Genomic DNA, 14,732 nt, shown 5'->3' on the forward strand with positions numbered 1-14,732 from the left:
GATAAAAGCACAATTTTCAGAATCGTTTTCAATGCCGTTTAAAATTATTTTATTGTGGTGAACACGATAATAGTCCTAGGAACTTTTCATAGTCACGCTGGATCAAATGCATATGGAGCGACTATCATACTGCAGGTGCAAGTCATAGAATACGTTCATGATATTAGGAGATACACAATTATTGAGAGCTGCAGAACACAAACTCATCCAAAAATATTCCTATTAGATCGATTCCTGAAAATAAGTCAACGCACCGGCGTGTTTTTCCCGCGGAAATTCTCGCTTAAAATGTTAGCGGAATGTCGTTCTCTGCGGTCGCGACCTCGGTTGAACCGAAACGGCAAAGTAAACTAAGTCCTTTGTTGTACGTCTTTTTCTTTTTAAAGATTTCATGAAAAATACACGGCATTTAAAAAGACATCACTTCTACGCTTTTTGAAGTCAAATATTTCCTTACACATTGCATTTAAGAGGCACTGTCTGTAAAAACACCTGCAAAAGGTGGCCAAGGTCAAATTTTCAGTTAAGACGAAACATATCACATATGATAGGTCATAGTTTAACTAAGAAGGAATGAATTTTAATTTTTGTTTAAACGGACCCATTTTGATGTTACAGGCCATGTCACGTGATATGGTGAGGACCTAATATTTTCTTACGATTTCCCCTTTAAAAGGTTGAAAATTCTGTAAAAATGCAACATATTCACTTTATTGTAGATTTTTAACTAACAAAAAGTGACGATATCAGTATATATATTTGTCATGAGTAAAGTCCCCTTAGTACGTCCGTAACCTTATACTGACCTTTGACCCTTTTCTGCCGTAGAGGGCGCTCTAATGTTAGAGAAGTGAAATCTGAGCAAATTTCAGCATTAAAAACTTCCTATTTTAAAAATTAAAAATGGTAACCCTTGTGCGAGATCCCGTAGTGACATGTACATCATGTTACATAACATGACTAATGTTTTGTGAATCACTTTTAAAACTTGCGGGCAAACAGTTATTTTTTATGTTATGCAGTCATGAAAAGTGATGAAATATTGCCACTTTCTTATTTTGATTTTGCTAAAGCCTGTCTCAATCATTTATCAACAAGTTCGTTTTTTATACCATTGACAAAAAATAAACCCAAAAACATATTTTCAAATTTACAAACAACAACAATAACAACAACAACAACACAAGTAGCAACTTCGTGACACGTTTTATTTGTACCATACGAATATATATACTCCGGGAATATGGGTGACGAATTCATAAATTAATTTCTTTGTTATTATTTTCATCATCGCTTTATTGCTAACAATTTACTTTCGAAAAAATGGAATATGACATTTAACACACACACACTAAATAGTTTGAACAATTTCAAAGTCCAAACTGAACAAAATACGATAACACATTTCCTTGTAAGCTTGAAGTAGCTGTGAGTACTACAAATAATGGTTAGACTTCTTGTATGTATTTACTGAAAGTCTGTCGCCTTGGAAAATATTTGACATTAGGAAGTGTTTAGATACAGCAAACAAGTAAGCACTGCTTCTACTACAATTATAAAAATATTTACCGATATTAGAAGTGCTAATAGGATTCATTGACGTTTGTAAGTGAAGAAATAAAAAGCAAATAGTCCAAAGGTTTTTGTCACTTTGGGGTCAAAGGTTAATGACATTACGTAACCATAGCTGCAACACGCAGTCCAACGTAAACAATAGACCCGCTTGCCGCAATCCGGAAGCAGCCGCCGGTGCACTCCGAGAAAATTGGTGAGTATTGGCATTTTTATCCATGATATTATCAACGAAAATAAATTCGACACACCAAACAGTTTTGTTTCTTTAGTTTTACAAACATCAGAAGTGAAATTCAGTGATAAAATCCAGGCAACCTGCATCGGTCGAAACAGCGGGAATTTCAAATTGGTGATAGCGATCCCGGTGTGTTGACTTGACGTTTATTTATCAAAATATGAGTCAATGTCAGTCAATGTCATATTTCAGCTTGATATCTTGATGAATCCTAGCAACGTACTGCTATCTTGAATTGCTGTGACATTATCAGCGATCACTTTACCTGGAAACATAGAGGCAGTAGGGGAAACCCAGGCTAGCAATGCCCTGAGTGTCGAATGATTAGACCTACCGTCGTCGCATCACATTATCAAATGCTGCGTATGAGAGATTAGCCGGTCATGATTCGAAATAGGCGAGTGTGTACAAGTGTCTGAGAGAGGTACAAGAAAATAATCATTAGGAACGTAATTTTGTTTTATTCTCAATTCACAATAATTTCAGATCTACCTGTTGTCATGAAATGAATATCTCTGTCACAGCTGTGGGTTGTGATGTCGGCATTGCTGCCGAAAAAGCAAGTGAATGCCATGGATCGCTGACAGCCCTTGAATTGTGTACTCGAGACATCACTGCACATCTCAGAAGAGTTCGTCAGTCGAAAACTCTTGTCACTGAGTCTGAACTTATTCTCTTGCGAGCTGGTATTGACCATGATGACGTTGCTGTAGAAAATGTTTGCAACTATCATAGAGATACTCTTGGCACGCAATGTACAGTGAAAGTTTCATGTCAACATCCCCTCCACGGTGTGCGAGTATCAAAGAAACCGTGTGATCGAACGATTGGCGTTGATATGGTGACGCAAATAAGATTCGCCTGGGGTGTACATGTTCTGTTTGGTAGTGGTGAGTACTAGAGAACTAATACTCAAAATAAAATCCATGAGTATCGTAGCACTTAATTTTCATAAATATCCTGTATATTTTCCTCTGCAGTTTTTGTTCACCAACCATCAAAGATGGAAAAACATTATATTTTGCCAATTTTTTGAAAGTGAGCTCCTTTGAGTGATAAGGGAAAGGTACAAAATAAGCGATGCGAATTTAGAGTTTTATAACAGCGTTTTCGTATAGCTTTGAGTTGTAAAATACTCCACACACTGTTACTCAAAACAAACTAGCGGCCGTGTTTTGCAACCAAGTAGGCCTAACACAGTTCTGTTAAGTTTTGTCTCGCACACGTAGATGTATTAGCCCTGTCAATTTGGGAAGTAAATTTGTTATTTTTTATTTTTTTTATCAGGAGTATGCAGGAAATGTCGTGAAGCTCATCCAGTTGGCGTGAGGTTGCAGAGCAACGGCAGAGAGTCAGTCTTCATGTACTAGCACAAAACAACACAGTCAAGGTTATATGCCATCCCAGACATCAAATGAGAAACTCAAGGAGATTTCCCAGGTACACATTGTGGATCCGTAACATGTTTTAAGCCTGGGCCCTCTTTTTAACCCTGTAACTTGCCTGATATACATCTATGTAGTATACTTTCGCATGTAACATAAGGTTTTGTTGTTTAAATGGTTTAACGCCCCTCCCTATAGAGATTTATCTCGAAGTGTCCCTCATGTGGCCAAGGCATGTGAAGGTCATTGACTCAGATCGTACGAGAAGCAGATAAGAGATAGTGTGATAGTTTAATTAATTATTGGTTAAGATTTCAATGAGAACAATCGAGAATGGGATATTCCATGGTGTGATCTTATTTAATCTTAAGAAACAATGGAAGACTGGCGGGAAAATTACCACGTGATAACTTTTGTAATTATGTTAGTTTGAATATGTATTAAACTTTGTAGAGAGCTTAGACTAGGGACTTGAGATCAGACGTTGGATGGTAATGTTACGGTCGCCATCTTGCAATAAAGTACAAGGTTGTATTACAATCTACATCGTTGTGTGTCAGCTTCACTGAGTTACTGAAAGCATTACGATCCAGACTGGTACCTCTCAACTCGTAATTCCCCTAACTACGAGCGCAACAATGGGATCTTGTCTTCATCAATAAAAATCTTTGTTATTAATTTTCACTTTCTGGTAGCGCGATGGTGCCCTTAGGTGGTCTGGTCAAAATTATGTGAATTAATTTTAATGTGTTAGGATAAATTTTATTAATTCTAACACATTAAAATTAATTAAACATAATGTCGACCAGGACGGGCCCCCATATAAGAGCCTAGTGCCTAACATAGTCTACAACTGGGGAAGCCTTATAAGTGTGAGTGCAGGGCACCTGTAGACTATGCTAGGCACTACGCTCTTACAACACTTCCACCTATAACCATATTTTTTAAAAAAAAAGCGCATTGCGCCATCATTAAGTAAATAACAAAACGGATTTCGCACCAGTCTTTCTCAGATTTTTTAATTGACGATCACCGAATTTTGGGTAACCTTCCTCTTTAGTAATGTTTGATTATAGTATCGTTATCGTGTTTTATTTGAAATTCTCCTCTTGGTAAAATTCAATTCAATTGCTAAAATTTGATGACACATTTACATTTAGGTACGCGTTCAATAGCATTGATATTTGTTCTATCTGTTGATTTAGTTATTGCAGGTTGATTCTGACGTACATCAGCTTTCATCTGATTGGGAAACATACAAGATCGAACCAAAAGACGATACAAGGACATGTCACTTAAACTTGTAATCGCTGCTGGAACTGATAGCACCTTCGCAGTCGCACAAATTATGGGGTCACATTCGTTCATATGATTTTGGGGGGTCTGAAGTAGACAACTCCGTGACAATTACATTGAACCAACCAGTCGTCAAGGCGATTGAAGATGCCTCATTACCACAGATGAAAACCCAGCTTCTGTCTTTGGTAGCTCTTGATTACACGAAACGAGAACTGTTACAATCGATAAAGAACGTAACTGTGTGGGATGTTGATCGGGCCCGTTCTCATGCCAGGCAACAGGGACCGGGCCATCTGGTGGCGAATATTCCAGCATATCGACCTGGACGCATGCCAATGGAGAAAGTCGAACACTTCATGCACTTCATATTACAACCTCAGTACACTCAGGTACATTTAATTTATCCTAGTTCTGTTATAGGAACGATAGCTGTTGGCGATTTTTTTCACTATGTTGGTTTTGTATATTAACAGCAATTTCTTGGTCTACAGTCCTTTGCATTTTGAAGCATCAAGTATTTAGCTTGTCAGCATATAGAGTGTAACGTTATTGTTCACATCTGAATATTATTATGGACAGAAATTAATAATGACAATATTGGGTTATGCGCCGGTGACACGCTGGGTGTTTGATATTTTGACATGTTAGAGAAAGTGGAAAGAAAATGCAGTTGCTAAACATATCGAAATACTGAAACGCTATCAGACGTTACATACCCGCCAAAATCGGCATTAGGTTTACAATTTTACGTAATTTTTAACACCGTATATCAACGGTGAAGCACTTTTTTTATTCGTTCATTTCCTTTGTACTTTAGGACGTTGCTTATGGTACCCGCAACCTAAAATTGTCGACAGGAGAAAGTGTCCCGATGCCAGACGTGATACGAAAAGTGGTCATTGGTAGGTTGATATCCCTGTACATGAGGTACTGTGAGGAAATCAACTATGAATGTTTGAGTGAAACCAGTCTATGGAGAATAGGTAGGGCTTGCAGTGCTTCACAGTTAAAGTCACTACAAGGACTAGACACTCTGACAGCCGATGGACTTGCTGCATTTGACAAGCTCGATCAAATCATAGACCAAATCGAAAATTTGGCCAAGAATCCGCGTGGTGTCGCAGAATTAGAGAACGAATTGCCAATGGTCGCAACTACCTTAAACTTGATTATAGACGTCACCTGCAACAGAGTAGTCAGTGCGCCGATCACTGCATTGCATATGCCTTATCTGACCCCAAAGCTCCAAAACTGACCGCGCAATGCACACATGACCATGACATGATGTGTCTACCATGTGAATCCATTAAGACTCTGTGTAGCGATATTAGAGAAACATTAACAGATGTCAATATTCCTGTACACATTCTGGATGAAGTACTGTTTGACTTAACATTGTTAGCTCGGATATAGAGAAATGGAGGGCTCACATAGTACGGTCACTACAGCAAGAAAGGGCAAAACACAAGCATCCTTACACTCGCTAGAGGTAAAATTGGATTGTGGTTGTATTTATGGATTGGGCAATGAAATTTGTACCACAGAAATTCAAAGAAACCATGGTCGATTTCTACGCAAAGAGGGGCATTAGCTGGCATGTTTCAGTCGTTGTAGATAGGTTGATGGAGAACTTGGTGTAGAAACATACTACCACGTATTGGAGAATGGAATCCAAGATTGGATTGCAGTTACTGCCATTATTCAACATCTACTCCGCCATCTAAAAGCATCTACCCTGAGATAAGCACAGCGTATCTTAGATGTGATAATGCTGGGTGTTACCACTGCGCATCAACTATAGCAAGCTTGCCTGCCATATCAGCTGACACTGGTGTCCTTATCAAACGCTTGGATTTCTCTGAGTCCAGTGACGGGAAAGATATATGCGATCGCAGAAATGCTCCTGTCAAAATGCATGTAAGAAATTACATACATTCTGGCAATGATGTGGAGACTCCACAACAGCTCAAGAAAGCCATCGAGTCCTTTGGAGGAATCCAGGGAACTAGAGCCTGCTGCATATCACTTGATACAGAGAAGCAACCTCCCAAGTCCAGTTGGCCCGGTGTTTCAAAGTATAACAATATCGAATACATGAGGTAATATTTACAGATGAATTATACATAATTTTATATAATATAAACCTGCCACAGTGAACAGAAAAAAAAATGCTGACATAGCCATTTCCTCCACCCAACGCAGAAATCAAATGATCTCCCCTTACATAAAGATTTTAATTCTATCAGATTAGTCTTCACAAATTGCTTGCAGTAATACAGTTTGTTTTATGTACGTGCTTGCAATATGTTTAACATTGGGTCACTTAATTATAATTTAAAATAAGTATCTATTGAATTGGAAAAAAAATACGTTACTGAAATTTCTATTTTAATTTGCCTTTTGCAGGGCGGGAGTAAAATACTGGAGAGCTTATGATATCGGAGATGGGTTAGTTCACCATTTTTGTCGGTCAGATGACTCAGCTATATGTACCTTAACAACTACAGCTGATTTCGGGACACCAGATCTTGAGGGTGGTACAATTAGAATACATGATTCTAGGTAAGACCTCAGTATTTACAAATTAAATGAGAGTGACTAAGCATTACAACGCAGAATAAAATAGGGCTAAGAAAACATGCATTGGTTTCCCGCAACCGATATATCATAGTTCAACCAAAGCAACAAACATAAATAAATGATGTGCGTACGGTTTATATGCAAGATTTAAAATTATTCATGTAGAATTCAAATTGCGTTACCTACTTTCATATGACTAAAAGGTTACGAGTGAGCGTTGAACTGCTACATTCACATTAAACAAAACTTGAAATGTTTCATAGACAGTATTGTGTTTAAAAATACCAAGGCCAAATATTTTATGTCCACGTATGTCCGTGTTTGGTACTTTTAAGACACTGGTGCAAGTGCTTGTATGGTTTATTGTCGTTGCCCGTATGTTTTATACTAACACCCCCTCTTGTCGGGTCTTGAATAATGTTCTATGCCGTTTGAGGACCTCTATGACCCTTTATGACCTTTGACCTTATCAACCCTAAGAAGTTTTAGAACCGTATTAATTGACTGTGTGTGAACATCCTATACTGTAGTAGTGGGATTGTCGAAAACGCATAGTTTATTTTAATTCCTAAGCATATTTAATTATTTTTAATGATCCCTTAGGGAGGAACGACACAATGTGCAAACAGAACTCCCTATTCACGACCGGAGGGGCGCACAGACAAATCCTTTGTTGACTTCAATCAGTGATGATGTTGTGAGCGACAATGACGGCGACAGTGATGATGGATGCGATGTCGAGTTTTGGCAGTGTCCAGTACCCGGATGCTCCAAGTCATATGTCACTTATCAAAACCTAGAGAGACACTTGCTTATAAATAAACACAACGGCAAGCTCCATACAAGACCTATCGGTGATTCCATCAAAATAAAATGGGCTGAAAAAACAGCCGCCATTAATCCAATAATGCCATCTCATACCGATGGAAGGGAAACGCCCGTGGACCATCCAAATATGCCTTGTATGGGGTTTGCGTTGAAGAAACCATCCCACGGAAGGAGGAAGAATAAAGAAGTTAAACAGTGGCTAGAAGATGTGTTTGTTAATGGAGAGAAATGCGGTGTGAAGGCTAATCCCGAGGACACAGCGAAATCGATGAGGATTGCGAAAGATCAAGATGGCAAACGTATCTTCCAACCCCATGAGTGGTTGACAGGCAAACAGATCAAAAGTCACTTCAACGTTTTAACAGCCAAGAGAAGGTTGCATTCAACATCAACAAGTCTCTCTATGGAAGATCAAGAACTGACTCCAGAAATTCAAAATGCCATTGAAGACATTTTAAGTATGGAGTTAACGGAGTTGCAACACAATATCATCTCTTCAGTGTGCACGTAAAAGTTAAAAGAAAACTTTATCTACTTGGCTAATATTAATGTGTAATATTGTAGACACACCTTATTGGGTTCACAGCCCTAGTAGATTTAGTACTGTCACAAGTTTTCGGACAGTTTCAGTAACGAGACGGTGTTATTTGTGTAATAAAAATATGGGGTCATCAAGGTAGTTTTTGGGATAGAGCGCCTTCTATCGGTCATTATTTTTGGTGGCGCCAAATTTCCCGCTCTCATAACGACTTTAAATATAATTGTTTTGGTTGTGCTGTCATGTTTTCAGGTCGTTATAGAATGGACCCATCATGAAAGAATAACTTTACCGAAGCCGATATTTTTTTGCACTATATCATCATTTTGTGTCTTTTTCAATGCTGAATTACGTACTTCGAATTTTGTAAAATTGTCACGTTTTAAACCGTTGACTCTTTTTGCCATTTCCAGATTTAAACTTTTGTTGAAACTTTCAGAATGAATTATAGGCGATATTTGAAAGAAAATAAGGCTAAAAAATTTGGGGGTCACAACGTAAACTTTTAAGGTAGAAGAAGTCAAAAATAGACTATATGAATGTTTTTATAGTGTTAGATGATGCCCGCTAGTTCGGTTGCAATGGTAAAAAATGATGACACGGTATGGAAATATCATGGGTGAACATATCAAACAAATAATGTCATATTATAAACCGCATCATAAACAACAGAGCGAAATTAAAAGCTACTATTCAAATGCCAACTTACTCTAAAAGTTTCACTGTAAGTGCGTTATTACACAGCATAGGGCATATTCTGCTCCTATGCACTCACCGTCTTTATGATAAAACACTTCAAAATGCTGCCATAACTTCTTTATATGATTTAGTCTCCCATAATTGGACTGGTTGAATCATATTTACAAGTGATAAATGGAGGCGACAGAAATGTGTACATAAACATCGACAGAAAGGGTTGTTTTGGCATACCGTAAATGAGCTGTGACATACTGCGCAGAACTATGCGCAAAATTCAAAAATAACAGAGATGCAGTATACCTTAAGATTCTTTGGATTCTTCCAAAATGTGTTATAATATTGTATGTGTTCGATGACATAAGGTTGTATGTTTGTGAACACTAAAATACACCTGTTCGCCAAATATTCGTTTCCCCATAGACCCCAAAAAATCAAGCAGTTCTGATGGTTAGAAAAGTGACCTTTGACCTTTGCCCTTAACCGAAATTTAGTGCCATATCGAATAAATAACACAACATTTCTAGTGTTTTTTTGTGACGTGTGTAATATTTATTCATGTTAACAACTATGCATGCAGCAGATTAATTGTTATAATACAATTTAACTAATTGTATAATTATTGCAAGAATTTACAAAAACATTAATATTTCAATCATTTATACTAGTCTGATCGATATCAGTGGAAACAGAAATAAAAGCAGTACAAGGAAATTTAACAACTAAAATGTACATATTTAAGAATAATAACATATGAGCACTATCCATTCCGCCAGGGACACGCGGGATTGTGCTAGAATCAGTGAAAATCATTGAAAATGACGAGAAAACGCCATTTTTAGGAGTGTTGCCATGGCAACAAACTTTGCCAAATTAATATGATTTTTAATATTTTTGATAGAACTGAAAATGATGTTTCATAGTGTACAAGATATCAAATCCAATTTAGTTTTTCTCCACTAAACAGTTTTTAAAGAACGGGAAGGCTTAGCAAATATTTCTAATTTTCCATAATTTTAAAATAAAATTAACGCAAAAAAACAATGAGGGCCCGCACGTTTTTAATCGGATTATTAGACATCGGTCATGGTTAATGTAAATATTATATCAACTTATTACGGTCCCGCTTCCTTTTTGAGTTAACACGTTTGAATTTGAGAAGTTTTCTCTCTTTCCACAAATCCGAAAAACATGGCCACTTGAGGGCGCTATCACGAACTTAACATGGGGTCAAAGGTCAAATTATACCCTTGTCTTAATTCACTAGACCATTTGCCTAACTATTTTACTGTACTTGTACGATTGAAAAATTAGACAAGGCAAGTAATAATTGGTGAAATATTGGTATAATTGTCATATAGCAATGTTGTTTTTGACCATTTGATGTAAACATTTGCGCCATTGACGTCTTATTTTTCAAACGCTGTTACTATGGTAACAGAAGGTAGCACAACAAAATTATTATACTGGTACTTTAGTTAGATCACGGCCTATCTTTTGGTATATAATTTATATGTTTTTGAAATTTACCCTTGGCCACCTCATATAGGCGCTCTGCAGGTTTTTACAGACAGTGCCTCTTAAGTACGCATTGTTTAATTTTCTGTATGTGTTGCCCTAAAACCGAATTGTTAATAGATGCATTACAAAGAATTTACTTCCTATGGCCTGATACTAGAAATGTAACCATTTCGCGATAAGTGGCGATATTTCCAAGGCGCGAATTTTTATTTTATTTTTGTCAGTCTGGTATTATTTCTCACTCACATCCATGGCAAGAAAGAAAAGTGATTTCAGATCCCAAATTATTTGTAATGGCCAGGCAGCTCGGAATAAATAAATTGATCCTCGGAATCGCCGCTTTTAGTTTAGCAGATTTTGATTTTTTTCAGAAACATGACGTATTTTCACCCACTTGGTTTGGTCTGTTATAGCATATTTAGTCCAAAAAATCAAGTTTACAGCATATATGTTTTCAACAGCCTTCAAATGTACAGTATTATGTTAAAATACACCATATAGTTGTGTTTCATTAATTTTAACCATCTTGACCTGATGTTGAAATATGGACTTGGCAGGAAAAGGGATACTGTACGATAGACCTGATCATGATTATTGATAATAGACACCTTCTAAAGGTTTTATTTCTTATATACTAAATGCCATATTACATATATTAGAAATCTAGCCATAATTCTAAAAACCCGCAGCCCGCAACCCGCAACCCGCACTTTAGCAGATACCTTTTTCTACGAACACGGAACAGCCTAGATCAGTGGTGATCTCTCCAGATAGCAATACCACGGTCATTGTTGTCGCTAGCACAAAATAAACCAGAAAGTTCAAATGCACTTGATTAACAGCACAAGCGCCACCACTATGCGTGTGTTTAATAGATATATGTTTCATGATGCAGTTTTATTACGACCATGCTTTATTGCCAGCATACAAGATGGCGTGCAACCACGCTTACATCCGGGTAACTTACATGTCAATCAAATATAAGAGGTGATGTCATACTCATTTGTACAGTCTCATTGCTTACTGTGGTCCATATCGTAACATCTTTCTTTTCATTTTTTTTTAACAAACAAACAAACAAACAACAGGACTCTAAATACAAATCTCAGACTGAATGATTTAAATCTGAGTGTCTCTGAATGATGTGTCCTTGATGTCCAAATTCAGAAAAGCATGCAAAGGAAGAACTCTGAAATGAAATGTTTAATATGATCATTTCTTGCATAAATCAAACATAAACGTTGATCAACAAATTTCGCGCAGTCAGACCATGACATAGTCACTGAAACGTGAAGGCTGCTTCACAAGTCTGGTTCGGGTGCTTGTGACAGTTGGTTTTATATCCATGGCTGTTGGCTTCTTTGGGCTGTTGGCTGGTGTTACACTAGTCATCTCAGCTGTTGTCTTCCTGTCCGTGTTTCGCTTCACAGTTGAACAGGCAACTGACATGTGTTTGTTCATCAACAGGCTCTGTCTTGCATTCTGGTGGTATTTCCTCCTTGGTGGCTTAAGAAATTCCTATTGCGCCTATAGATGTGTCCATCAACATCAACTAGATATGAACGGGGTGCTACTTGCTTTGTACATCTACCAAGACGCCATTGCTTCTGTCTGTCTGTTGGTAGAGGCTTCATTCTGACTGGTTGTCCGATGAGTAGTTCTGGTAACTCCTTAGCATTTCTGTCATAGTAGAACTTGGCCTTTCTGCGACGATGTTTGATATCATCAGTGACATCTGGTATTACTCTAGGTTCTAACAGTCTGGTTGCTGTTGGCAGGAGTGTACGAGTGCGTCGTGACATTAGACGTTGAACAGGGCTACTTCTTGTGCCTTCTGTGGGTGTGTTCCTCCAGTCAAGTATAGCTTTCCATGGGTCATTTCCACTCCGTGTAGCTTTCTTTATTAGTCTCTTTGCAATCTTCACTGCGGCTTCCACTTTGCCATTTGACTGACTGTGATATGGCGAAGACGTGATTAACTGAAACTCCCAGTCTTGTGCAAATTGACGAAAGTCTTGACTTCCAAACTGCGGTCCATTGTCCGATAAGACTGAATCTGGTATGCCATGTCGACTGAACTGTGCCTTACAGCATTCAATTACTGTTTGCGCTGTGGTATTTTCAAGCTGATCTATCTCCCAATAGTCAGAGTAGAAATCTACCATTACAAGATAATCTTTGCCTTTGCAATGACACAGGTCCATGGCTAGCTTACTCCAAGGTCGGCCAGGTATGTCATGAGTCATAAGAGGTTCCTTACAATGAGCCTGCTGGTACTCATTGCATGTACTGCATTTACTTACTGCATCTCGGATTTCATCATTCATCCTGGGCCAAAATAACACATCGCGGGCTTTCCGCAGACTTGACTCTACTCCAAGGTGGCTGGCATGAACACGTGCTACCATTTCAGGTCGCATCACTTTCGGTATGATTACTCTTGGACCTTTATACAGTACTCCATTCTGTATAGTGATTTCATCACGATACTGCCAATATTCTCTTATGATAATTGGTACTTCTTCTTTAGTATCAGGCCATCCTGAGAGAGTAGTAGTCTTGAGCACTTGTAGGGTTTCATCTTGCTGTGTATATCTCAATATCTGTTGCAGTCTCTGATCTGTCACATTCAGGAATTCTGCTGCATTTATATCTGCAATTTCCTTGCTCCACTTCTGCTCTTCTTTGATCCTAAATATCTCATATTCAGGTGTATCACAGCTGATTGGTCTCTGAGGCAATGCTGCTCTAGAAAGGAAATCTGCTATGTACATCTCCTTTCCTTTCTTGTAGCTGATACTCAAGTTATATTTCTGCAACCGCAAGATCATCCTCTGTAGCCGTTTAGGGGCTGACAGTAAGGGTTTCTTGAATATACTTTCAAGAGGTTTATGGTCGGACTCCACGGTGACTGATTCACGTCCATGGATATACTGGTCGAACCTTTCACAGGCAAATACAATGGCAAGGCACTCTTTCTCTATTTGCGCATAGCGTTGCTCAGTAGGGGTGAGGGACTTGGATGCGAATGTTACTGGCTGTCCATTTTATATTAGGACTGCTCCCAGGCCTTTCTCACTCGCGTCACATTGTATGGTTACCTCTTGAGTGACATCATAGTACTTGAGTACTGGATGCTTGGTGACTAATTGCTTGATCTGCGATATAGCATCATCATGCTGAGGTTGCCATGTCCACACTGCATCTTTGTCTGTCAGTCTCCTGAGTGGTTCACATACATCAGAGAGGTGTGGCAGAAACTTGGCAAGGTAGTTTACAAATCCCAGTAGTCGCTGTACTGCTTGTACACTGTCAGGCTTCGGCATATCTATGACAGCCTTGACTTTGTCAGGATCTGGCTGTAAACCATCTGCAGTCAGTAGATGACCAACAAAAGGCACTGCATTCATACGAAGGCGTAGTTTCTTCTTGTTGAGTTTGAGGTTAACTTCTCGTGTTCGCTCAAGTAAGCCAATCAGGTTGCTGTCATGATTACTGATTGCTTCATCAACTGTCTCTCCACAACCAATCACAAGAATATCATCTGCTATGGTCTGTACACCTGGTAGTCCTTCTAAGACTTCATGCTGTCTTCTCTGGAACTCTTCTGGTGCTGTTGATATTCCAAAGGGCATACGTAACCAACGATGACGACCAAATGGTGTCCAGAATGTTGTGAGATAACTGCTTTCCTTGTCTAGTTTCACTTGCCAAAATCCATCTTTCGCATCTAACACAGAGAATACTTTGGCATTTGTTAGGTGTGGTAACACATCCTCAATGGTTGGCATTGGATAATGAGAGCGCTTCAAAGCTCCATTCAAGTCTTTAGGATCGATACAGATACGTAGTTTGCCTGGCTTTTTCACAGCTACCATACTACTGATCCAATCAGTTGGTTCAGAAACTTTCTCTATTATGCCTTGCTGCACTAATGAGTCTATTTTGTTCTTCAACTCAGTCTTCAGTGCAACTGGTACTTTGCGAGGCTGATGCTGTACTGGTTTCACTTCCTTATCAATCTGTAGGTGACAGGGCTCGAAATTAACTTTTTTCCCTGGTAGTCCCATTGGGC

At 38.5% G+C, this 14,732-nt stretch overlaps 1 protein-coding gene across 1 annotated transcript; it reads left to right on the plus strand.

Annotated features, from left to right (window-relative positions):
• Positions 1 to 6,223: 6,223 nt before the first annotated feature.
• Positions 6,224 to 8,723, plus strand: LOC139117838 (uncharacterized). The gene is made up of 3 exons (XM_070681076.1): positions 6,224 to 6,593; positions 6,901 to 7,056; positions 7,678 to 8,723. Exons 1-3 carry the CDS (start codon positions 6,406 to 6,408, stop codon positions 8,411 to 8,413), a joined length of 1,080 nt encoding a protein of 359 aa, XP_070537177.1. The 5' UTR covers positions 6,224 to 6,405; the 3' UTR covers positions 8,414 to 8,723.
• Positions 8,724 to 14,732: the final 6,009 nt, after the last annotated feature.

The sequence above is a fragment of the Ptychodera flava genome, chromosome 18 (genome assembly GCF_041260155.1).
Source record: "Ptychodera flava strain L36383 chromosome 18, AS_Pfla_20210202, whole genome shotgun sequence".
In the NCBI taxonomy this organism is placed as follows: Eukaryota; Metazoa; Hemichordata; class Enteropneusta; family Ptychoderidae; genus Ptychodera; species Ptychodera flava.